Here is a 26,572-nt window from a genome sequence, read left to right as displayed (position 1 = left end):
TCCACAGTAAATGGATGGATGGCGGCTAACAGATTGAGATTGGATCCCAACAAAACAGAAGTGCTGTTTCTGATCTTGCACATGCAACCCATTTTCCCTGTCAGCCACATACTCCAGTTTTATGTCTGTTTTATGTATCTTGCTATCCACACCTGATCAGCATGCATACCTTCCTTGACTACAAGGAGTTTGAGTTGACACTCTCTTTAAGAATAAAGAATGTTAAGAAGAAGTTGAGAATTTGTGAAGAGTCAGGCACGGCAGAATATGTATTAAGTTTAGAATGCACAGTATGTTTAAAACATACAGAATTCTGTTTATAGTAGTTTAGGCAATGCATATTTCCTTTTAGGTTAGTGATTTTATTTCCCTAAAGTTAAAACTGCATTTTGCATATGTTACAGAGTTTTACTTACTATTTGGTTTGTATAAATGCTGTTTAAAATGGGGTTGAATTATCTCTGTGATAAAGTACTAACATTTCAAGCGAGATTTAAATGTCATGCTTGTTTATTTATTCATTTTTGTTTGGTTTCACATTTTTTTGCCAGTAGTTACCCGTGTCACAGGATAAATCGTCTCGCTTGCTATAAACAGCAAATGTTCTATTAGTCTGTGCTGTGTTCTACCAAGCTGAAGAGTAGAATTACTGCAGATTCTTTGAGCTGAATGCAAGTGCTTTCAAGGTTGCTTGCTAAGTGAAGGCTATTCAGTGGGCACAAATTGCAACTGAAAGTACTCTGTCAGTATGAGTTGTGAAGATTTGTGCATTCACCCATGTCTGTCAAACACTTAGTTACAGCTAATTTGTTTTATTTCAGTGGCGGTCTCACCAAGATTCCTTCTCAGCTGTGTAGGACCAACTATTTTTTACTAAGTTGTTTATTATATTTATACCTTACTGCATGGCTCATTGGACCCAAAACCAGTGATTTGCAATTGGTGATCCGCAGACCCCGGGGGTCCACATAACCCACCCAGGGGGTCCGTGGCACCATTCACACAACAAAAACTATCATAGAGATATCAAAATTTCCAAAAGTAGGGGGTCCATGGCTTGGTTTTTGAAAAGCATGTGTTCCGCAGTACTTAGCTAATTGGGAACCACTACCCCAGACCAAAGTGGCTTGCCACAAGAATGGCAGCAGCCATGATGTTAACAACAATGAAACCAGTCTAAACGCAAAGTTGAAAATGTCTACAGTTAAAATTGGACTTGAAGATTAAAATCCACCTCCAGGCATTTAAAAAATAGTAAGCAGCAGCAGATAAAATACTCTTAATTCAGTTATGCATAAACAATCAGCCCCTCATCTGGATACCTACTGAATCAAGGACATATTTACCATTCACTATTTCTGAATTAAGAACATCTTGACTAGTTTTGAGGAAGCTAGGATAGGTGGCCTGGAGAGCTTCCTGCAGGAGAGTAGGACCTATGGTTCTACTTGGCTAGTCTTGAGTTTGTTTACTCAGTATGGCTATTTGAATTCCATAGCTCCAAAACAGTCACAGAAAACATCATACTTGGTCCGCACTGAAGAAAACCTGAATTGCATGAGCTTCTCTGTCTCTTCCACTTCATCAGCTGTTGAAATTTTGCTCCCCACAACAGCTCTAAATGTGACTTTGAGATGCTACTGTAATCACATTCAGTTCCAGGCAATACAATTTTTGTTTCTTTTCTCACTATATACTGTGAAATCCCTGCTATAACCACAAAGGCCTCATTTTACTGCATTACTATCCTCTGTACATAAAAATTAGTTCATTTGATCCAGCTTCTTAATATCTGGAAACAAAGGTATGACATACACAAAATGTCAGGAAACATGATCTTATTTGAACAGAGCTGGTCAGTAAAACATTATCATTGGGAGCTACTAATTATTCTTGCCTGGATTGAATTAAATAATGCATATCATCTGTTCCTAAAGAGATGAAATGCTTGCTTATCTTTTCAAAATAAGTATATTAGATACCAGTTCAAACAAACTCAGAAGATATCAAAGCTCATTTCACAGTAGCTTTCTCAAGGTAGAAAGAATTTTATCCAGAAAGCAAAATTTCACAATGCCAGTCCTCCATCAGTAGCCATTTTCAAACCCTTCAGGTTTAACCTGTATTCCTTCCAGCAGACAGATATCATAACAGTTTTACAGTAGATTTATTCTGCCAACTGAAAAGTACATTTTTTTTCAGATTGATCTTTCTGCCATTTTTGAGCTATTTTTAAGGAAGTTCACTGAAAAATCAGCACTTCTGACAAGGCTTACCATACGTCCAGGTTTTCCTGGACATCTTCACGATTTCCAGAAATTCCGCCCAGATGCTGTTAGCGCTGGACAAATCCTGGATATGCCCAGGACGTATGGCAGCCCAATTCAGTAATCCAAATGTCTTAAATAACTGGACATTATTGCCATATAAATATAGTTCTGAATACAAGTTAGTTTGGTCCAGGTGTAGAATGAAAATTTTAAAAATCTGGTTTGTATCCAGTGTTAGTCCTGCTCAGAGATGACCTGTTTAAATTATTGGGCATAACTAACTTTATATGGTGCTGGAGGAGACTCTTGAGAGTCCCATGGACTGCAAGAAGATCAAACCTATCCATTCTGAAGGAAATCTGCCCTGAGTGCTCACCGGAAGGACAGATCCTGAAGCTGAGGCTCCAATACTTTGGCCACCTCATGAGAAGAGAAGACTCCCTGGAAAAGACCCTGATGTTGGGAAAGATGGAGGGCACAAGGAGAAGGGGGCGACAGAGGACGAGATGGTTGGACAGTGTTCTCGAAGCTACCAACATGAGTCTGACCAAACTGTGGGAGGCAGTGGAAGACAGGAGTGCCTGGCGTGCTCTGGTCCATGGGGTCACGAAGAGTCGAACATGACTGGACAACTAAACAACAACAAAACTTTATTGCATTCATTTCAGTGGGCCTACTCTTAATTTATTTAGACCTTTTCTTTCCTGTTATAAGGAAAAGAAGACTCAACGAATTCTGGTTTGAGAACATCACATTTTATTAAATAACAGTACAGCAATGTGAAAATATATAACCCAGAGAAAATGAATTATGTACAGTAAGTGAAAGATGCCATCATAATCTGCAAAACTGATGTTTTACAGGCGAAATTACATATGGAGGACGAGTTACAGATGCCTGGGATCAGAGATGTCTTCGCACAGTCCTAAGGAGGTTTTTTGCTCCTGAAACATTAGAAGAAGAGTATAAATATTCAGAATCAGGTAAATATATTTTCAGGCAGTGGAGGTCTCACATTAATGGAAGATTCTGTTAAAACAACAAAGAGTCCTGTGGCACCTTAGGTTTACACATTTATTATACTGTACATTTCTAGTTGTGAGTCCTTAGTCACTTTCAGCACAGAACTGTGCAGCTATATATAGAAATTAAGGTCACGAACAATGCTATACCAAACACACAAAGATCGTAACCAGCTGATAAAGTAATCTCAATTTCCCATCATTTTTACATATAAACAGATATAATATAGAACTCAAACATAATAATACATGGGCACAACTATTCAACTGCAAATATATGACATCAACATGTGTCAATATGTATCACGAGATCCACATAAAACAGATCAAGGTCCCAAGGCAGACAAAAGTCAAGCATAGATGTGAAAATTGTAGTCTTGGCAGTCTGCAACGTGAAAGTTGCCACAGAGGGGTGTGATAGATATTGTGGAGCATGACGCAGGTTGTAGAGGCTGGCGATGGCACTGTAGTCTCGTCGCTCCAAAGGATACAGGTGAAGTTGCCACAAAGAAAACGCAAACCCTGAAAAGATAACACCTTGTCCTGCTTAGACATGATTGCCTTGTTAAGGGGATGCAATTACTGATCTTTAAAACACACACACACACACACACACACACACACACACGTAAATCCATACAGATTCAATTTAACAGTTATAGGAAACCAGTTAGGAAAGGCCAGTTTTATTTCACTGTAATATGTAAATTGCACATATCTGCTCTGGGAATCACAACATAAACATTTCACTTCACTGTGCTATTTTTATACAGTTAACTTTTCCGATTAGAGCAGCCTGTTAAAGTTATTAACAGAAATGCCCCAGTTCAGGGATTTAGGAGGCCTGCAGGCTTTATAGATTCTAAAGAGATTACTGCATATTTTATAAGCTTTACAAGAACTCCTTAAAGTCTTTATTAGATTGTCTGAGTTTAAAGTTTAACACAAGGGAAAAGATTCAAGAACTATTGGAAGTCCTCTTGAGTCTTTGAATCACATTGGATGCATCACATCCTTGTAGATGGTTAAATATAGGTAGCACCTGGATATTTATCATTTGTGTGCCCTTTTTCCATTGTTCACACTCAGCAGATCCACAGCTCCATCCTCCTAGAAGGTGGTGCCTTCAAAATGTGTTTGAAAACTACCTTCATGGATGTGCCAGTTACAAGTGGGTAGCCGTGTTGGTCTGCCATAGTCAAAACAAAATCGAAAATTCTTTCTAGTAGCACCTTAGAGACCAACTGAGTTTGTTCCTGGTATGAGCTTTCGTGTGCATGCACACTTCTTCAGATCTGTATCTGAAGAAGTGTGCATGCACACGAAAGCTCATACCAGGAACAAACTCAGTTGGTCTCTAAGGTTCATGGATGTGTTTATTAGTATTGGATGGTATCCAACTGTTGCCACCCGCTTACACAACTGGCTTCCATTCAAGCCAATGGAACTTGCCCTTCCTCTCTTCCCCCATGCAGCCCCTTGGAGATCCCTCATATTTCTTCCACAAGCCTAGGAGACCCTGTGGAGCAGATACAGGACTGCTGAGACCTGCAGGGAGGGGAGAGAGGAAGTCTTGCAATGGAGGAAGTTCACAGCAGCTGCATGCCAAAAACACCAGCTTATTTCATCGCAGCAGCGACAATAAGCCCAGCACTATCCTTTATCTGCAGCCTATGTTGCACTGCAGGGCACAACCCACCTTAACGGTTCCTTTTATGCTCCCCATTGCATCACTCCAGCCCTAACCCCATAGCTTCTCTAGCCTAATTCTGGTCTCTTTTATAAACCAGGGGGTGGTGCCTCCTTTGATGTGCTCATTACCTCAAAGGGGATTAGCTTTTCACATCTATTCAACACTCAGCCCTTTTGATACATTGAACTTCAAATGGTCTGCCCCCCAGGCCAGTTCACCTAACAAGAAAATTAGTCTTTTCAATTAACACTTGTTAATTGGCTAGGATTACGGTCCTAATACACAGCTTCAGGAAATTGCCTAATTTAGTTAGTGTTTACCCATGCTAAATACTGGTGCTTAGACTACACACTATGCTTCCCCTGGCACATACGTATTTTTCTAACGCAAGCTTAATTAAACACCTCAAACATTAAATTCTGTCACTACTTTGATCCAAATTTTTGGCTGTCTTGTACCCCCATACTCATAAAAATACAAATACATGTACTATGATTTTATGTTTTGTATGTGAGTAACCTTTTCCTGCTGTGTTTGACTTTCGATACAATAGGTATATATTTTGCCCCAGTGGCTGACAGTCTGCAAGATTTTAAAGACTACATTGAAAACCTTCCTTTGATTGATGACCCGGAAATATTTGGAATGCATGAAAATGCCAATTTAGCTTTCCAGGTTTGTGAATATATTTAAGATATGTGCTCTAATGTAATTACCGTATATCGCGGCGTACAAGATGACTTTTTAATCCCGAAAAATATTCTCTAAAGTCGGGGGTCGTCTTGTAACATCATGCGACGCTATGCGGAGTTCCGCCCCGCCGCTGGCTGCGTGCGTGCGCCATCTCAGCGTGCGTGTGTGTGCTCCGTCTCAGCCGCCATGGAGCCTCTCCCTGCCACTCCAGCCGCAGCCTCAGCCGCCATGGAGGCCGTTCAACCAGAAGGATTGACTGCCACTGAAGGTGGAGGCTCCATTGGAGGCAGGACCCCCCCCCCTTAGTGATACTGCTTGAATTGTTTTTTTTTTTTTATAAGAATTTATTGGCATTTTTCTATAACAACATATACCCACACCCACACCTACAATTAAACAAATGCAAAACAGATAAAACAAATACAAACAGTGTCAAGCTTTCTTATTGCATCTTTCTAGAAAAAAAAAAATTTCTACTTCCATATCTTGACCATTGACTTCCCCTGCCTTTTCACCTTCGAGTTTATATCCTTAATCTATTTTATAACCATTTCTCCTGCAAAAAAAAAAAACATTAACTTCAATTGTATAATTACATTCAATTATATCTTCAACATTTTACTAAAAATGCATCATCATAGTAATACCTCATCGTTTAATCTTCTTGATCCATAAACTTAATCCACTTAAATTCACTTTACTTATACTCCACCTCATAGAACTTCACAAATCATTCACATCTAATCTATCTCTTCTATCCTTAAGGTTGCTGCTAATAACGTAATAACTTGAAATATCTCCTTTCATGTTCAAATAAAAAATATAACGAAATGTTGTTGACAGTATTCACCCTCCAATTTCAATTTACCATATCAGGCTGTTTAAAGTTTTACTTGATGCTTCACCCCACACCCCCTCTGTCCATTATTCTTCTCCTGATGGCATCAGCACTGAACTTCCGTATCTCTTCCCTCTCCAAACGTCCACAGATCCAGGCACAGTCCAAACCTCTCCTTGCCACGAGTTCAGAGGTGTCCATCTCATCATCTCTCAGCTTCTTCGGTTCTTTGTAGCATTCCTTTTCTTCTTGTAGATACCTTAATTCTCTGTCCCTGGCCCCCGAGCTCACACCTCGGGGACTGGATATACGAAATCTTAACGTCGCCTTGGGGCTGCCACCCCCAAAAAGCGAATTTCTTCTCCGAAGTAGCTCATTCATTTCTCTCCATCTTTGCATCCATCCTCTCAGCTCTTTGGCAAGGCTTTCTTCCAAAGTATCAAAAGTTTTATAAGCCTCCTCTGTGGGCAATTGGTTCCATTTCAGACCCCCACACAAGACTTTGACTTTTCTATAAAGCAGTTCCACCTTCAAGGCAGTGAGTCTCTGTTCGTCCGTTAGTCCAGAGTTCAATACCAGTTCAAGGACAAATCCCAGCATACTGGCAGAGGAGGAGGAAGCGGGTGTCATATTTCTACTCCCCTCTTTGTTCATCGCCATTTTCCTGAGCTGGAGCGCAAATACCGCAACTTTAAAAGGAGATATTTTCCTCTAGTTAACTTCCCGAAAGAAAAGTTTGCCAGTCTCATGTGTCAATTTTAAATACATTGTAGCCAGTTCTGTAGCAGCAATCACTCAGATTGGTTAGATTCTTAATCTCGAAGGGAGGGAGGGCAGGCTGCCTTTCTCCTTCCCCCCGGATCGTTCCAAAAGCACGCTTTCTGATCAAATTCTTTACTCACGACCACCGGGTTCTTTTAGCTCCATTCTTCAAAGGTAGAACTTGGACGCTCACCGCGGGCTCTGTCGCCGCATTTGCATCCCGGTTGGGGCATGTCCCCGAAGCCCGGCTCCGTTTGCCCTTCACCCCCACTCCCCCTTTACAGGGGGGGCAAGGGAAGGGTTCGGAGCCTCCGCGGGCGCAGCCGGGGAGCCCAGGGTGCGGGACGCTCTTCCCGCACCCCAACCGGAGCCGCGCGCTGCGGTAGCGCGGCTCCTAACCCCCGGGATGGACAAGGCGCTTCGGACCCGAAGCAGCCTTCGACCACCCGACGATGGCGTCGCCGCCGGAAGTTCGATACTGCTTGAATTGTAACAAATTGCAGGAGGAGTGGCTTAAGGCAATTAGAATTTAGTAGGGTGGTTTGGAAAAATAAACAGTAGCTGAATTTGTGCATAAAAATGATTGTGGATGAATAGGAATCCCACCCAGAAGTGTAAATTGAGTTGATTTTGAGGGTGAACTGCTGGGAAAAGGATAGTGATGGCCAAGGAGGTAAAATGAATTTTATAGGATGCTGACAGGGTGGGGTGGGCTCTGTGTTTCCACACCCACCTGCCAAATACACCACTTAGTTCTAGAATGGAACAGATTTCAGGGTACTGTGTGTTCATGATTCCCTGACTATTCCACCATACGGCAAAAAACTCAGTTCACTGTTTTCAAGCCATGTCTTGCAGGGCGTGCTTATGATTTCTCCACATACTTTGCCCCCCCCCCCAAAAAAAGAATTTTAAAATGGGGTTTTGGATGGATTAATATTGAAAAATAATATAAGCATAATCAGGATGATAGAAAAATAAATCTGTATTATAATTTTATATATTTATCATCTACTCCTCACCCTAAGGTCTCAGGGCAGCTTACAACATTAAATAATTTGTAATGGAATAATGTTATTGCACAAATATTTGTGTCAGGCTCGCATTTTAACAATCACAAAATAAAAGCCAAGCCTATTTTTGGTTACATTAATAAATATCATAGAATCACATTAGGACCCAAGACAATGGCTACACTTTCTTTCTGTGTGTGTTTGTTTAAGGGGGCAAAACAGTGAGAAGAAAGGTCAGCAATTAAAACAATGAATGTTAATGGTGGTTAATAGCCAGCACAGTCACCTCAACAGTGACTCAATGAGACAGAAGTTACATTGAATAAACATTTCAGCAGTACCTATTTTTAAATATTGCCATAACAAATTATAACTTGTATATGAAGTTCAAATCATTTTTTCCAGAAGCAGATATGAAAAACAATATTCTTTTAAAATCAGGACTGGGTTTTTAAAAATGTATTTATTACATTTTGCTTATGGTATATCGTTCATTATAAACTAGACTAATGAAGCAGTGTTTAAGGTTCAGCGCTATAAGAAGTGGGAGATGGCATTACCCCCCTCCAAGAAGAACCCATCCATAAAACTCACAGTCTAGAGAAAGGATTTTATATCTTCTGCTAGCAAGATAATTATCCAAAATCATTAAATGTTAACTTTACTCTGTTACCATTATAGCTACATTTGATAACGCATACTACAAAGTTTAGTGGACTAAGTTACAAATAAGTAGGAGCTATTGCCTGCTTTTTCAAATGAAAGTACTAAAAGTTATTGTTAACTTTATAGATATTGAGGGATTTAAATTCTTATATTGAATCAATAATGGAAATGGGTGTCAAGATTCAAGAATGTACGATAGATGCACTTTTACAAGTGACAAACTTTGAAGGGAACAAAATCTAAAACTTCTACTTTATGATGAGTTTCATATGCAACCATCTGTGGCCATGTTTGTTCTTTTGAACATGAAGAAGGAATTAAATGGGTAGCCAGATTTATAAACATAAATGTTTCTTATGGAAATCAAGTAATTTATTTTGAACATGGACACCCTAAAAATTGAGGTGCAAATTAGAATGTATCACTTCTTTATTACAGCGCAAAGAGACAAATACCCTAATCACTACAATACTTGATGTACAGCCACGATCATCTGCCCAAGGAACAGGAAAAAGCAATGATGAGATTGTTGAGGAGCTCGCTACCTCAATCCTGGCTAAAATTCCTGGTATGGAAGGCACTAACTTTCTTTTCTAATATGACTGCTGATGTAGTTTCCCCCACTTAAATCCTTGATTTAGGAAACAAACGATCACTGGAATTATGCCATTGATCTTTAAGAGGTAGATTGTGCTACAAGCGGTGTTAATTCTCGTAGCTGAAAACCTATGCCTTCTCTCTGTGTCACTAAGTTGCTCTCCCTGACTGCTGCCCTAACTCACTTACTTAGTTCCACATACATTAATACAGGTCATGCCTCAACCTGAGATGGATTGTACTGGGGTAGGCATCACTTGTTTTATTGTAGTTTAGGATTTTTAAGACAATAAGAAATATTTGGTGGATAAGAGAGAAGCAGCAAGTAGGGAGATAGGGATTTGCGTGGGAAATGCCAACATGCTGATCTGTGGTCACAGGGATGGACAGACTCATTGAGAATTGGTCCATCCCAGTTCTACATGACTTTCCCCAACAATTCCCTCTGAGAGCAACAGAATGCCATCACGTCCCATCGCTTCCGGAGGGACCCACTCATGTTCAACTTTAGAAGCAGGTGAGTCTGCTGTTGAATCCAAGTTTTGCCAGTTCTTCCTCCAGCAGGTTTATCTCCCATAGAGTCGGCCAAGGTTTCCAACTTTTGTCTCATACACATACATATATGAAAGTTTCTCAGCCGAGAGATGCCTAGAAGATTCGCAGATGTTTCTGCAACAACTTGGGGGGGGGGATTCCTTTAAGAATTTGTGAAGAGAAATATGATCATAATATTAGAAAGGAAAGATTTGCCTTCATCATATGCCAAGCAAGTTACAGCTGCTTGAACCCATTCCCTCACCTCAGAGGTCACAGGTGAAGGCTGACAGGGGTGGAGGAAGGGGGATGCAGTGGAGGCAGGCCGCCCCGGGTGTCACCACTGAGGGGGATGACAAAATGTCGGGCGGCACTCACCGCGGGGCCTGCAGCGTGCCCAAGCCACGTGTCTCCCCTGGGAATGATGTGGTGGCTTGGGCGCCCGCAGGCTCCATGCTGCCCCAAACGGTCCGCCCACCGCCTCCCCCTCAGCTGTAGAGCGGCTGAGTGGGAGGAGGCAGGCAGACCCCCGCAGAGCGTCTTGCCCTGGCCTGCCCCACCCCTGGGTGCAGGGCACACGCACTCTCCCAGGCGCCCAATCAGCTTGCCCCGCCGCTGCCTCTTGACCTTCTGTTTTGCTTTTCAGGAAATATTTGTAGGAAATCACTTCAAATGTCCCGGGTGCCCTCTAATAATTGATAAATATCTGATAAACACACAAGTAAGATCCTGCACTCTGCCAAAACAACAACAAACTTATCTTGAAATGGCTTGGCTTGATTGGCTGTGTTGCCCAGCACTGACTATGAAAACAGCTTTTCAACAACAACAACAACAACAGACAGCTTTAACATAATTATTTTATTATTCACAGATTTAAAACTCTTATTTTAATTGGAGCTGCCCCTGAGAAGCAGCTTGTAGTGCAGGTAGCATTCTTGTGGACAATTTATATTCATCTTTTCTGAGGCAGGTCATGTGGTGAAGAATGCTATATCTCTCCTGTTTAGTTGAGGCAAGCTGTTGTTTTAAATAAATACCCACACAATATCTACTTAATTAATCAAGCAATTACTCAAAGCAAAAGAGTTAATTAAGGAAGGAAAATGTTTAATTGGTTGCCAGCCCTACTAAGTAATCTGTCAACAATTCTGACAGCTATAACTGTCTTTGAGCTAATGCAGACCAGAAATGAAGAATGCTATTTTCCACCAACCTGGAAAGCCCTGCAGTACAATCCTCTGCATGTTTTCTTAGATGTACCGGTAGTTCACTGAGATGTATTCTCTGTGGGTATGAAAGAAATAAATAAAATTGATATAAAAGAAGAATTCTCTGGATGCCAAGTACACTTTGGTGAGAAAACTCCAGCCGAGATTTAAAGTCAGAAAATAAGCAGCAAACCTTTAAAAGATACCCTTCTAAGTTTCTTCCAAAGTTCCTCTCTTCCCCAGCATAGAAAAGGACCACATGCTTCGGAAGTTAAAATGTCAAATGCATGTGATTTTTCCATACAGCATTCAGAAAAAATTGCACAGACAATAAAAGTTGACGTAGCGTTGAAAGTTCCTAAATGATTGGTATAGGAATACAAGAATGGCTTGTAAAAGCCATGTGGTCTGAGTCTGGAGCAACTAGCTCAGACCTCTTTACAGGGATAGCTCCAGATTCTATTAGACTGGAGCAAATAACCTTGCTTGAGGAACCCATATTAGAAAATGTCACATATGCCAGCAACAGAAGTTGTTTGTGGTCTTCAGTTGCTCCTCTCAAGGTATCAGGAGGGCACACATGCTTCTCATACCAGGCTTGCTTTTCCCTACTTAAAAAAGGTAAAGGACCCCTGACAGTTAAGTCCAGTCGCGAACGACTCTGGGGTTGTGGCGCTCATCTCGCTTTACTGGCAGACAGTTTTTCCAGGTCATGTGGCCAGCATGACTAAGCCGCTTCTGGCAAAACCAGAGCAGCGCACGGAAATGCCGTTTACCTTCCCGCCAGAGCGGTACCTATTTATCTATTTGCACTTTGACATGCTTTCGAACTGCTAGGTTGGCAGTAGCTGGGACCGAGCAATGGGAGCTCACCCTGTAATGGGGATTCGAACCACCAACCTTCTGATCAGCAAGCCCTAGGCTCAGTGGTTTAGACCACAGCGCCACCCATGTCCCTCCATAGCAACTATTATAGAGGCAGTCCCACCTGGCCATGGGAGCTCACCTTTTATTTTTAGAAGCAGAAACTATGTTTCCGCCTCCCAAGAACTGTTTGGTTTGCTAACCTTCCTACCAGCACCAGCACCACCTCCCTTCGCCAAGGGCATAGGATTGATAAATCCCATTCCCTGGAAAGCTGTCAGCTGTTTTGGAACTCAAGGTTGCTTTCCCTCATGTATAATCTGTAAATGTCAAGTGCCTTGTGCCTGCCTGTTTATCAAACATACGGCGAGATTAGTTAGATAATTTTGTTTATGGTGTCTTGTCTTCAGCAAATACACACATCGTTTCCCTTTATCATAGAACCATAGAGTTGGAAGGGATCCTGAGGATCACCCAGCCCCCTGCAGTGCAGGAATATGCAGCTGTCCCATACAGGGATTGAACTTGCAACCATGCTCTAACCAGCTTTTTATTAAACAAACCGGCTTCATTTGAATCACTGCTGTGAACAGTGAAATCAACTTCCCTTGTGAGGTTGGCCGTTCTGGTCCACGCAACATGGCGTTGAAGGGGAGACAGAGAGATTGAGCAGAGGGGTGGCCAGAGAGAACCCAGCCATTGCCCAGTGGGGCTAGAAAGGCTGGTTGCCATCCATGCAGGCGTACCTTCTGTTGCATCCCATCTCATCTCTCTCTCACACACACACTCCTATGAGCAGAATGAGAGAAGTTGTGGTGAGCTGAATGAATTTATGGAGGTTAGACTCCTGGTTCAAGGTACAGCCTTAATCCTGACAACAGCTACAGAAATGGCTCTGCCAAATGCTTCTGTTGCTGTCAAGATTGTAAGAGACCAATGGGCCTGTTGGGCTTGTGCCTTTTTGAAAACAATGTATGAAAGTGGGTCAGAGGGAATTTCTCATGTTGCTTGCTGGCCCCCGAGTTCTTGCTTAGTTGAAAATAAGGCCCTTATTTAAAAAATAAAAACAAAATAGTTGCTGACGATGGCTGTATGTTCTAAATGGATGGTAATGACACGGACAAGCTTTGTTCAGAGATAAACTCAGCATTTGTGTTGCAGACAAACTTGACATGGACGTGGCTGCTGAAACCCTTTTTGTCAAGGATGACAAAGGGCGTTTGGACTCTCTGACTACAGTCCTTGGGCAAGAAGTGGATCGTTTCAACCGTCTTCTCATTCTGTTAAGGGTATAACAATATTTTTTTTCCTTGGCTGGCATCAATATTGATGTTACTGATTTGCTGTGCTTGTATTTAGAAGCCAGTGCTGTGGAAGCCTTATTATGCTAAGAATCAATATGCCACAAAAGCTACTCTTGAGAAGCTTCCGATCTTAGCATAATATAATAAACCAGAGCTGAATTTAATAAAAAGGCTCTTGAGATTCTGCTGGGATAATGCAGTGAACCTGTAAGGCCAACCAGTTATCTGTTGTGTCACTGTCTTAAGATGTCAGCAAAGCATCGTTTAGAATTTGTTAGTTTGTTAAATTTATGAGCTGTTAAATTTCTAGGCTACTAGAATGAAAGAAAACCTCTAAGGAGTTTACAAATTACCTTATAAAAAGAATTTTTATGTACTTGTCCTTTAAATATTTGGGGGAATAACAATGTTTTTTTAAAGAGTTTTGAAAACAAGGCATCTAATAAAATGCTTCATATTTTATTATTGCAGGGGACATGCATTCTTATATGACAGGAATTCATAAGGCCCATCCTTCCTCTCCTCCCTTGAATCTGGATGTGATATCTTGTGTCTACTCACAGTGCCATGTTAATCTCCAGCACTGTTCACTGGGATGGGGTATAGGATATTTGCCTCTACACCAGTCTCCCATCAGTGGAGAGGAGAGCTGTTGGGTCTGTCACAACCTCAGCTTCACCAAGGTGGGCAGCAGACTCACACTCCTGCTGGTGGTTTCCTGAGAGCACCAGGCAGTACAAAGTTTCAAAACGGGGAGTTTCAGGGCACGGTGGCAGTGACTCTGCAGTTGGTACACCTTGGAGCTGGTGCTGTGAAAAATGAGGGAGAAGTGCCCGCATTTCCGCCCTTGCTGGTGTAAACAACAGAGCTTCAGATACCACCATGGATCCACTGCTCCACTGCCAGGATTTGGATTGCTGTGTTGCAGGCTCTCCCAATGTTGCTGTACTTCCATCATCCCTGACCTTTGGCATTGTTGGCTGGTGCTGATGGGAGCTGTAAGCTGTTAGCTACTGGAGTTTAATATATGAGATATACTCATGACATGCAAACTGAGATATGTCAAGCCTTTATTTGTTATGATTGTGATGATTATGGCGTACAGCTGATGAAAACCCCGAAGTTGAGGTTGTTAATTTGGGGTTCTCATCAGCTGTACGCCATAATAATCACAATTACAACAAAGGCTTGACATATCTCACTTTGCATGTCATGAGTCTATCTCATATATTAGTTTCACCTTATAAGTTGAATTACTGAAAGAAATAAACCTTTCCACGATATTCTAATTTCTCGAGTTTCACCTGTATATGTTGTTTAGTCATTTAGTCATGTTCAACTCTTCGTGACCCCATGGACCAGAGCATGCCAGGCACTCCTGTCTTCCACTGCCTCCCGCAGTTTGGTCAGACTCATGTTGGTAGCTTCTAGAACACTGTCCAACCATCTCGTCCTCTGTTGTCCCCTTCTCCTTGTGCCCTCAATGTTTCCCAACATCAGGGTCTTTTCCAGGGAGTCTTCTCTTCTCATGAGGTGGCCAAAGTATTGGAGCCTCAGCTTCAGGATCCCTCCTTCTAGTGAGCACTCAGGGCTGATTTCTTTAAGAATGGATAGGTTTGATCTTCTTGCAGTCCATGGGACTCTCAAGAGTGTCCTCCAACACCATAATTCAAAAGCATCAATTCTTCAGCGATCAGCCTTCTTTATGGTCCAGCCCTCACTTCCATACATCACTACTGGGAAAACCATAGCTTTAACCATACAGACCTTTGTCATCTGTTTTTTTTTTCTGTAAGACATAAGGATTAGGTTGGTTGATGGGCTGGCAGTCTGGTTGGATCAGATAACCCACTTCTCCAGACTACGAATCTACAGGGAAATGTATCGTGGTCACATCTGTCGACCACGTTTTTGGCAAAAGCAAATGTCTATGTACTGGTGCATTGTTGCTCTTGCCTCTCTTTTCTCCTCTGCTCTTGTTTTCTTTCCCATTCATGGAATTCAGATGGTACATTTCTCAACACATGGAGTTGCCTTTTGCTTATCACTCTTGTAAAACATACATCGGTGACATTCTAATAATAACAAGAAAGCAAGAGAAAGGTGCATGCTTGAAGCTAAAGCAACACCCTCCTACTTCTGCCTCGTACAGCTTGTTCCCCAATGCTCCAGTATTCCTGCTTGATGCCAGGGCCCTACAGTGCAATCCTATTCATGCTTTCTCGGAAGTAAATCCCATTTACTTCAATTGCATATACATCCAAGATGGTATGTGTAGGATTTCAATCTTGCAAATGGCGAAGGAAATTGGAGAAGGAAAACCCTCATAGTTTTCAAATGCGACATCGCATGACATGAAATGCCCAAAGCTTCTTGTACTTCACATCTGTCCTTCTTAGCCTCTCATTCCCTATATCATTTGATTCTTCCCTTTCAAAAGTTGCTCTTTTCTTCTGCAGCTTAGATAATTTAAGTACTTTCCACCTGGCTTTCCCCCAGCATAGCGGTTTGGCCACAGAACGGGATCATATATCTTTGGCTCTAAGGACTGAGGAGTCCCTGGCTGCTACACATTGCTACAGTGGCTGCATTTGGAAGTGCTGCTTTCACAGAATGCAAGATTGATTTTATTATTTTCTCTGCCACCCATAAGGGTTGCAGTAAACTTTGTGGCACAGTAGCATATAGTGGTTTCTTAAATTAATTGTTATCAATCTTGATTACTGCTGAAAATACTCAATAACCTTGGAGGAACAGAGTGGACAAAACAGGGTAACAGCTCCAAGAACATATCACTGTTTTTACAGGCATATAATTTTACTGACAGGGAATTTTCACCCTTGTTTCTCTGCATATTTGGTTGTGTAGTGTTTGATTACAGATAATCCCCAATGCCAGTCAAGAAAGTTTTACTGCCTCCATTTGGCTGAAGCATTTTGGGACAAGAAGCTAAAAATACGTAACTAGTTCCTGTGCCTTTAGTATAAAATTAATCAGTGTTAGGCCCGTGGGTTTTGCATTTTCAAAAAAGCCAGCAGTTTTCTTCTAGCAGTGCTTTTCTTCTAGAAAAAAAGGTGCCGGTACTCATCATGAAGTTGTTACAGTAAGGGCAGCTTCCCCGCCCCCCTAAATCAATAAAAATGCTTAACTAACTGAGGTTCTGTCCCCCTAACAAAAATCCTGGCTACATCCATGGGCCCCTCGATGTTCCAAAAGTGCAGAGGTGAAGTGCAGAACTGAGCACGGCTGCTGTGGAAGGGAAGGAGGGTTGAAGCAGCCTCCTGCTGGAGGATTGACTGCAGCAAAAGCAAAGAGAGAGTGCCATTATGAGCCTGATAAGAAGCCTTGGTTTTCCATGGCACGATAAAACACACTATCATTGTTTAACTTTCAGACCTCTCTACAAACGCTTAACAAAGCTATTGCAGGATTCGTAGTGATGTCGGAAGAAATGGAGAGAGTGTACAACAGCTTTCTTAACAACCAGGTTCCATCCCTGTGGGCCAATGCAGCCTACCCATCACTGAAACCTTTAGGAGGATGGGTCAAAGATCTCGTGCTAAGGACAGCCTTTGTAGATGTAAGTATAAATGCTGTTGTTTAAGGGCTAGCGTAATTTAAGGTTTCAGAGCTGACCTTGATCTTTCAACTGGGGGGGGGGGGATATTAGGAAAGCGAGTCCTTTCATTCGGAATCCCTGTCTCAAAAGCTGGCACATAAAATGGCACACATTAATTATTCTTGTTACACTCAATATAGCTTTACAAAATACAAGGGGGTGGGAGACGATGGGTTCATGCTGTGAATAGCTTTTGCATCTCTCTGTTCCTTCTCAATCAGGAGAGGTGGCTGGGTTGCTAGGCTGTTACTTGGAGGCAGTTGGATAGGGGCCTACAAACTGAAATTAGATCCTGAAAAGAGAGGCATTGTGCATTCCAAGTTCTCAAGATGTGGGGAGGGAGCCTGCCTTGGACAGGGTTGCACTCGCCTGGTAGGACCAGGTTCATAGGTGTCAGGGACTGGACTGAAGGGAAGCAGGAGTGGTGGAGATCATCCCCCCCCCCTCTTCCTGAAGCTTCCAAAGAAGAGGAAACATCAATGGGTCCAAAATGCAGAATACTGCCTGGGGTTTGATTTGGAACTTGTATAACCCCTGCTTTAAAACAACCATGGTTCATTTCTGGGCCCAATTCAAGGCTCTAGCTCTAGGGTTTAAAGCCCTATATGACTTAGGCCCCAAATTTCTGAAAGACCATCTCCTTCCATTCAAACGCTCTTGGGTATTAAGATCAGCAGACAGGTCCCTCTTGGTAGTTCCATTTCCATTGGAGATTCAGGGAGGTGTTTGCCGAGGAGAGGGAATTTGCTGTGACATCCCCTAAATTTTAATCGAGTAGAAAGAAGAGAGAAAAACAAGTGTAAGGACAAGAATAGAATAGGCACTTACATGTGCTTTGGCTTCATTTCTTTATGGGATGAATGACTAAGGGATTGGAGCAAAGCAAGGGCTTTGAAGAAATAGAGAGAGGTGGCACCATATGGGTGTTTTACAAGGGAATTTCAGGCATAAGAAGCAGGAAGAAGTGAACAGCATCAGCTAAAAAAGCAGGGACCTTCAGGCAATCAAAGTGTTGAAGGAATGAAGGCCACAGGCAGGTTTATTAGGAAGAAGAGATAAGGGGGAAATACCATACAAAGAATATAAACACTAATGTGTGGAATGTGAAAACCATGTGAAAAATGCAGGCCTCCCCCATTTATTGCAACTTGGCTTCCTTTTCACTTGAATTAATACCCGTAAGTGCTGCTGCCAAATATGAGTCACAGCAAACAAACAAACAAACAAACCAGGGAACAATTTGCAAAGTGAAGCCAGTATTCCCTATTCTTGGCATTCTTCGCAATGCAGGGTTGAGAGTAATTGTGCTATTGCTTCTCCTGATTGGATTAACTGATTACTTAACGGAACATGTGAACAACCTACAACTCCTGGGCTACATGCAGCTTCCACAGCCTTCCCTCCAGTCTGTCTGTTTGCCCACCCCCAATTCACCTGTATCCCATTCTTCCCTTAGCACAGAGTTCTATTTAGATGGGGAGGAGGATGCAAGAGGATGACTCCCCATGGACCTTCCTCCCCATTGCAGTTGTGCTCCTCTCAGCTCGCCAAACAGATGTTGAATAGGGAGAGGGGAGTATGTTTGCCATCCCAGTCAGCTGAGGAGCAGGGAACGTGCAGAATGGAACCACTGAGATGCCACTGTACACCCACCCTGCCCACAACCCAGCTGACGGACACTAGGAAGAAATGTGCCAATCAGCTCTACCCAGCACCAATTAACTGATATGGGGGGAGGCACATAATGGAAGCTCTGCCTATTGAATGTTTTCCAGCAAAATAATAAAAAATGTCAAATATTAAAAACTTCATGATACAGGGCTGCCTTCAGATGTCTTCTAAAAGTTGTGTAGTTCTTTATCTTCTTGACATCTGATGGGAGGGTGTACTATCAGATGATCAGACAGGGGTAGAAAAGAGTGTGCTGGGTTAAGGCTGGATCACATCCTCCCACCTAAAAGAATCGGCTTCAGAAGCCCTTTACAACTCCAGTTTCCTAGGAAATGCAGGGTCCTTTGGCTTCTGATCTTCATGAGAGTTGCCTTTAGCTCAAATCAATATGTGGAAAACCACAACTACAGCCATTAGTGAGCTGCCTTCAGATGCACTCAAGGTTTTCTGGATTGCGGCCAAAAGTAATGATTTTTTTTAAAAAAATAAATAAAAATAAAGTCATATCCACTTAGATGGAGGACTAGAATTCTAGCTAAACCCAGTTCTGCTGTCCATCAATGCAAATGAACTGAGGTCAATCCTTGGTTTAGTGAGTTAAATGGAATGTCAGATTTTACACCTAGTGTATATCATCTGTTGTGTGTGTTATTCTAGTTCTGGCTCAAAAGAGGCAAGCCTAGATCATTCTGGATCTCTGGATTCTTTTTTCCACAAGGATTTTTGACAGGTAAAATATTCATTATTCCCTCTGTTTCTGATATTCTGGCATAATGACTGCATCAAAACAGTACCACACAAATATAGCACAGGAGGTACCCGCAGATTTGAGGAAACCTCAAGATGATTTGCAGAACTACAAACAAACTTTTGCAGAGGAAGACCCTAAAGACTGCATGGAGCAGTCAAGGATATGCCAACTATAGTCTTTTTCTGATGTAGGTAGTGGGGAAGAGATTGAATCCATCAAACTTTTGCAGAGGAATCCAAACAGCTGATCAATTAGATTTTTTTTGTTAAAATGGAACACTTGGGTACATTGGATTCCCATCCAACAACAAACGTGTGTGAGAGAGACTGTTTCTTTGCACTTGTGTAATTGTATTCAACTAACATTTACTCAGAGCAGAGTCATTGAAATTAGTGCCCATGACTAATTTAGGCCCATTAATTTTAAAGGGTCTAGTCTGTATATAGAACAAGCAGGAAAATAATGCCTCCATTTGAATTGTCTTTGAATTCTAAGGTTGATATGAATGACTCTTTATTGTATTTTGTGTGCTGAATTTTAAAAGTAATAAGAAAATTAAATAAATGTGAATACAGCGATTCCCAATGAACTAATAAGCCATAATAAGCATTTATATGTTCTGTTCCAAAATAGTATGCTTTAATCTTTTTCTGTTTAATTACAGTTGCCTCAGCATAGTGGTTTATAATGATTCAGTGTTCTATGAAAAGTGTTTGAAAGTATGGAAATTAAATTCTCAGCTACTATTTTGGTTTGGTTTCTAGTAATAAATGTGCCAATGCTTTTCTTTTCTGTGAATGCCATCCTAAATTCTAGTTAATCTCTCCCTGAATAATTATTGTTGTTGCTTTTAAAACGTGTCCCTCTTATACTTTTCAGGTACTCTTCAAAATCATGCTCGAAAATATAACTTGCCAATTGATGAGCTTACCTTTAGTTATAACATGATCCCTGTCTATCGAGATCAAATGCAAGTTGCAGAAGCTTCAAAGTATTGTCCGTTTGGACATGACTTGCCAATGGATGCTGAGGTACTTAAGTTCCTGTGTTTGTGAACAATATTTGGTTACACAGAAAGAATATATTATTCTGGGTCTGCAGAACATGCCTCAATCTGTTTTGATATTCATTCACACTTTCATCTGGAATTTTCTCAAGTCTGTGTTTTGTTTTGTCACCACTGATGTGAAGATATATATATATCTCAGCCATCAGCAGATACTTACATTCACTTTGTGTGTTCCCTTTAAAAATTAGTGAATAGTCTTTTGCAGCAAAAACAATGAGGCTTTGTCACACTTTAAAGACAAAGTTAATGACGTAGTTAATGACTGAACTATGGCTGCAAATCTAATCATGCCTGCTTAGAAGTAAGTCCCACTGAATTCAGCTATGCTTGCTGCCATGTAAATAGGGTTGGGATTGTAGCCACTCATGCTGCCTCACTGTTAAGATCGTGTTCATGAAAAACAATCTTACTCGGCTACGAGTGATCGCCAAAGAAGAAGAAAACGATTCATGCTGCCTTGATTTCACCATTAGTATAAACTTGTTTGGGGGAAGGAATTTTAATTTTAAAACACATATCTCAGAGGGTCTAAAACGAGCAGTCATTTCCAGATGGTTCTCCCCAGTTTGTCCCACTGGGCAGAATTTTAACTGAGGAGTACAGATAAAACCCAAAAGCAACCAAAGTGATCAATTCTTTTCCATGTGGAAAAAAAAAAAGATTGATGCTTTCTATTGTTTTTGAAAATTCACAACAGGGAGCAGGTTAAGGTTCATATCCTACCCCCATTTACCTGGGATTAAGCCTCACTGAATTCCGTGGGATTTACTTATTGGTAGACATGCTTAAGATTGCAGTTTTAGTGCATATTGGCTGCACTTGGCAAGTAACAACACTTCAGAAACAAGAAAAGCAATTAAAATATATCTCAAAGCAATTTGCATATTTACTTTTCCTGTGATGTGTGCATGTTTGTTTTTTTATTAAATGTTGTTGAGAACTAAGCTGAATAGCTTTCACAGCAGACTCTTGTCTGTGCCACAGTAGGGGTCAAGTGGGCAGACTGAAGGAAATTCACGGCATAGCATATTTACAATGGATTTCTCCAGCATCACTAATCCTCAGAATTATATTTAAAGAACAACAGCATTTATCTAGTGTAATTTAATTTCTGTTGCTCTTTTTTCCATTTATCACAAGAAATACGGTTGAGGGGCCCTACATGTGATCCCAGTAGTAAGAATACTAGGAATAGGAACAGGACAAATAGGAAGAATGGGGACCAGAGAGAGGGTGTTCTCGGTGGAATTGTAAAGTCGGAAAGGAACCCCAAAAGCCATTAAGTCCAACCTCCTGCAATGCAGGCATTGCAACTAAAGAATCATTGACAAATGGCCATCAAAACTCTGCTTACAAACCTCCAGTGAAGGAGAGTCCACATATTGTATCTTTGTGAGCCATCCCAGGCTCCTCTTGCACTTGACCTAGGAAATGCAGTTAGTGCAGAATGCTGTAGCGCGCTTGCCGACAGGAGTGAGACCCTATTAGCATATGAAACCTCTGCTCAGGGATCTGCGCTGGCTGCCAGTTTGTTACTGGGTCAAGTTCAAGGTGTTGTTATTGGTATACAAAGCCCAATTGGCTTGTGACCAGTTTATATACAGGGTCACCTTATCCATGCATGTGTTGAAGTGTTTCAATCTCTTTTTAGTCTGCCGTTGATTTTAATTGTTTTTAGTTCTTAGTTCTTAATGATAGTTTTCTATTAATTGTGAACTACTTAGAAGTTTTAAATACTGTATGTATATAAGAGGCACAGAGTGCACATGTTCCACGGCACCTCTTTTAAAAGACTCACCCTGTATATAATAAATAAATGTGTAAGTTCTTACAAAAAGGGGAGCATGTTATTGCCAAGAGGTGAATAGTTAGATCAGCTTTGATTATTAAGTTTATTTTTGTTGGCTACTAGACTTGAGTGATGTGGGTTCCCCCCCCCCCCTTGATACTTCTTTCAGCTGCCCTCTCCTGAAGATGGTGTGTTGGTCCATGGAATGTTTATGGATGCCAGTCGCTGGGACGATGAAGAGATGGTTATCGAAGATGCCTTGCCAAGGCAAATGAACCCAGTGTTGCCGGTAGTGCATTTTGAGCCACATCAGAATTATGAGCCAGACCCGTCTCTGTATCATGCGCCACTCTATAAAACGGGAGCAAGAGCAGGAACACTGTCCACCACAGGTAACTGTATCTTTGATGAAAATGGTGGGAAGCATATAATTTTAATTAGTTTTGTACATAGTAAGAAAAATCTATATGTGTGGATGCTCCAGACATGAACTCATCTGAGCTATTACAAGTAGGCCATGGCTCTTAATTAATTTAAAATATTAGGGTGAGCTTCTCGGCTCGATCAAAATTGGGGCAGACAGCTATGGTCAAAAGCGTGTAACCTACATTTTCTCATAATAGCCGCATAAAGTTTAGTGAGCTTCTGAATTTCATATCCTAAACACTCATAATTGGCAATTGCTGCCACCATGGCTGCTCACGTGGCAGGGCAAGAGACCTCCCTGACTGCCACTGTGCTCCCTTCCCACCCCTTCTCCTCTGTGGCTGCTGGGGCCATGGTAGGAGTGGGATTAGGGTGCATTTACCTCTGTGTATGTCCCTTTTGCTGCTTTCCCAGGGGCACCCAAATATTGTCGGTTTCCCTGGGAAGATTGCAGACAAGCCAATCTTGCAGGGAAGGGAGGGGCTTCTGATGTTGCACCAGCCCCTGGGAAAACTGCATGCCCCAGGGACTGCTTTGGCCTTATGCACAGATATGCAAGGCACCAGGCACCGAAAAGGGGAAGGAGGTAGCTGGTCCTTTTGCAGTTTGCTACCAAAGCACACCACTACCAGAGAGAGGAAGGAAGACCACTGGTAAGAAGGTGGAAGGGGACTGAAAATGTGGTTGGGAGAATCAGGTCTGTTGGTATCCTAGCCCTTATATTCAGGTTGCATTCAGTTGAACTCCTTATTCCAGATTTCACGTACTGTACTTTATACAGGTTTTAATGGTTACTAGCTTTAGAGCCAGTGGACACATGATAACAAAGTTCTTGTTACTTTTTGAATTAGGTCATTCCACCAATTTTGTGGTCACCGTCTTACTGCCTTCCAAAAGGCCAAGTGACTATTGGATCTCCAAAGGCTCTGCATTGCTTTGCCAGCTGAACGAATAGTTGGGACATGGTTGCTGTCCACCAGCATAAGTCTACATTGTGCTCACACCATATGGCAGGTGCAGAGTTGTAAAGTTACATCAGCATCGTGCTCATCACATTGGTATGCTATATAACCACACTCTCAGAACTGTTCCTCCCTTCCAAGTCATTTTTTATTTGCATTAGACTTCAAGAATAAGTTGGATGTAGTGTTCATTTCCCACTGCTCCCCTTTCCTTTTCATTTACTGTGTCTGTATTTTATGCATCGGTAGTACCTTCTTCTTTTTTTAAGCCTACTTCTATAGCATGTGGATGTTTCAAATGAAGAAACATGCTTTGCATCAAAGGGATAACATTGTGAATCCTGTGCTGTAAGCTTTTATATATTGGTTTCTTTGCAAATGCAAATTGCTTATAATGGGAAAAGTTTCTAAGAAAAAAGAATATTGCAATTGGCAATTGAATGGCTAAATTCCATTTTGTCTGAAAAATTTATGCAATAAACGTTTCCTTTTCACGCCCACATGCACACCATAATAGTTATTGGGAGGGGAAGGAAATAATTACCTAAGCAATGCTTGCTTGTCTCCATTTTCAATATGACTTGGCAGCTTGCAAAAAAGTTGGGAAACATTACATTCTACAATAGATCCAATAATAACAAACTCCTTTACTGTACTCACGTTTGTATAAACTTTGCTCTTCCCTGTATAGAAGGCATATGGCATAAGTAGTATCAACTCATCATATGATGACAATTGTCACATCAGTATCTGGTCATCAGAAGCCCTTAATCAGGGGACTGATGTCATGAGAAAATATTTTAGGCTGCAGTCCTGACCTCTGGCTGGTAGTGGCAGGGCTGGATTGAGGGGCACCGGTACTGCCCTGCCACTCACACTGGCCAGAATGGAGGGCAGGAGGACGCGAGGGGAAAATACCCCATGCCTGTGCCAGTTTAAAGGCTGGCACATCTAAGAGGCCCAACTTGGACCCATTGTTGCCACATGACAGCAGTAGGGCTGGCTCAGGATCCATTCCGGGGCATTCCAGTGGCAGGAATACCACCTTCCTGCCATGCTGGTGGGTGCCTTGGGGCGCTCCTCGCCACTGGGCTCCCCCACAAATAGAGCCAGTGGAGTCAGGGAGGGCTGGGACCAACCTCCTCTCCCAGGTACTGCAGATCATGGGTTTGGATTGCTGTCCCCCACAGTAGCTGTAGCTTTCAGCAGTAGAGATCTCCACCATCTTAATGGGCTTATAGGTCAGCTGAATGCTCCCTTACGCATTGTAGTCTATGACAAATAGTTCCTTACACAAAGGCATTTCATGTGCATTTAGGGGGAATGTGTATCCAAACCTTTGCTCAGATACACATTCAGATGCCTACCTGAACATGTACCTGATTTATACCCATCATTCTCAATCCAGCAAGTGATACATACAATGCTTTCTAAATGTTTGGGACTATGTACCACCTTACAGGCTAGAATAAATAAGCATTAGACCAATACAATTTAATTAAATTTGATTATGTATACAAACACATTTGCAGCCTTAATGCTTAACTTAGGGAAAGGTGATAAGTTGTCATTCCTATGAGTATGTTGGACACTGAAAAATGTTTCGAAGATATTCCAGGGCAAGCTGGATAAATATTTCAGACCATCACAATGGTGATAAAAGCTAAAACTCGCCATTTATTTGGCAAACCGCAATATCATTCAAGGCAAAAGTGATACATTACCATAGATGAACTTTGCGTCAAGATGCAAACAAAGATATTGAAAATGACACATAACGTGTTTAAGGAAATGACAGCAAATAACGTGTTTAAGGAAAGATTTACAAATGCAGCAAAATGTTCACTAGTGTTTTCCTAATAGCACTTATACTTGACTAATTACTTGGCAACGCATATGTTGTATATCAGGTTTCATCTAATATTTATCAGAGATCATGACCACGAGTACAGGGAGAGGACACTGTTTACAAAACAAGTAACAGAGCCAGGTACTTTAATCCTGTACCTTGTAATCTCTAACATTTGGGGGAGACAACTGGATGCTGAAATTCATTCCAACTCCTTTCCTTTATTGAAGTCGGCGCACAAAGTGCACTTCCCAATTTTAAAATCTCATTGTTTAACAAAATTAATGGCATCAATTCATAATCCCCAATAACCTTTGGGAGTTTTCTGTTGGTTTCTGAGATCCTTATGTAAAATCTTTTGTAACAGCTTCAATGAAATTTGGAGCAGACATTAGTATTGTGAGCGTGCAGATGATGGCAAAGAGTGAAAACGCCACGAGGCACAATCTGTCTATGACAGCAGCAGCAAACTTCCATTCACTGCAGATTTCTTCCCCTTCGTCCTGTTTTCGGAAACGGGCTGCAATGAACTGAACTTCTTCCAGGATTTTCACAATCACTGGGATAGTGTCCATTAAAACTTTCCTTTGAGTAAGCTCGGCATCTTCAGGTGAAGAAGTGGGACCTTTTCCACCCTTATCGCTCATATCACTGTTCTGTGGGCAGCAAGGGTTTTCCATGACATGGTAGCTGTAGATCACATTGCCATTGCTAGATTGGTGTCCTGGTAAGACATTCATTTCTACGCTGCTGACACTTGACTGGTGTCTAGAGTGGCTGTATTTGCAAGAAAGGGGTCTTAAGCTCTCGCCAGGTTTTTTCATTCTCAAAAACCAAGCACACCAGTTCAGCAGAACTACACGAACCTGAAAAAAATACAGAAACTATCAGCACATTTCTCAGAAGCTTTGAAAGACCAACTTTACAACAAATACTAATTGCACCAAGAAGCATCAGGGGAAATGTGTT

The 26,572-nt window shown here is 41.7% G+C and overlaps 2 protein-coding genes across 2 annotated transcripts in view; one reads left to right on the top strand and one right to left on the bottom strand.

Annotated features, from left to right (window-relative positions):
- DNAH6 (dynein axonemal heavy chain 6) overlaps positions 1 to 24,249 on the top strand; it is a 118,172-nt gene extending 93,923 nt beyond the window's left edge. The window contains exons 67-75 of the mRNA XM_033172943.1: positions 3,134 to 3,253; positions 5,539 to 5,660; positions 9,396 to 9,525; positions 13,325 to 13,452; positions 16,862 to 17,047; positions 19,415 to 19,487; positions 20,388 to 20,539; positions 22,536 to 22,758; positions 23,644 to 24,249. Coding sequence (XP_033028834.1) covers positions 3,134 to 3,253; positions 5,539 to 5,660; positions 9,396 to 9,525; positions 13,325 to 13,452; positions 16,862 to 17,047; positions 19,415 to 19,487; positions 20,388 to 20,539; positions 22,536 to 22,758; positions 23,644 to 23,747 — 1,238 coding nt within the window. The 3' untranslated portion in view covers positions 23,748 to 24,249. The remainder of the gene's footprint in view (positions 1 to 3,133; positions 3,254 to 5,538; positions 5,661 to 9,395; positions 9,526 to 13,324; positions 13,453 to 16,861; positions 17,048 to 19,414; positions 19,488 to 20,387; positions 20,540 to 22,535; positions 22,759 to 23,643) is intronic.
- Positions 24,250 to 25,405: 1,156 nt separating this feature from the next.
- The window catches only part of LOC117060956 (neuronal acetylcholine receptor subunit alpha-7-like), a 106,014-nt gene continuing 104,847 nt past the window's right edge, over positions 25,406 to 26,572 (bottom strand). Inside the window, exon 10 of the mRNA XM_033173579.1 lies at positions 25,406 to 26,469. Within this exon, the coding sequence (XP_033029470.1) occupies positions 25,948 to 26,469 (522 nt within the window). The 3' untranslated portion in view covers positions 25,406 to 25,947. The remainder of the gene's footprint in view (positions 26,470 to 26,572) is intronic.

Source organism: Lacerta agilis, chromosome 16 (assembly GCF_009819535.1).
Source record: "Lacerta agilis isolate rLacAgi1 chromosome 16, rLacAgi1.pri, whole genome shotgun sequence".
NCBI lineage: Eukaryota > Metazoa > Chordata > Lepidosauria > Squamata > Lacertidae > Lacerta > Lacerta agilis.
Note: the sequence above shows the minus strand (reverse complement) of the source record. Positions and strands in the feature narration are given on the sequence as shown.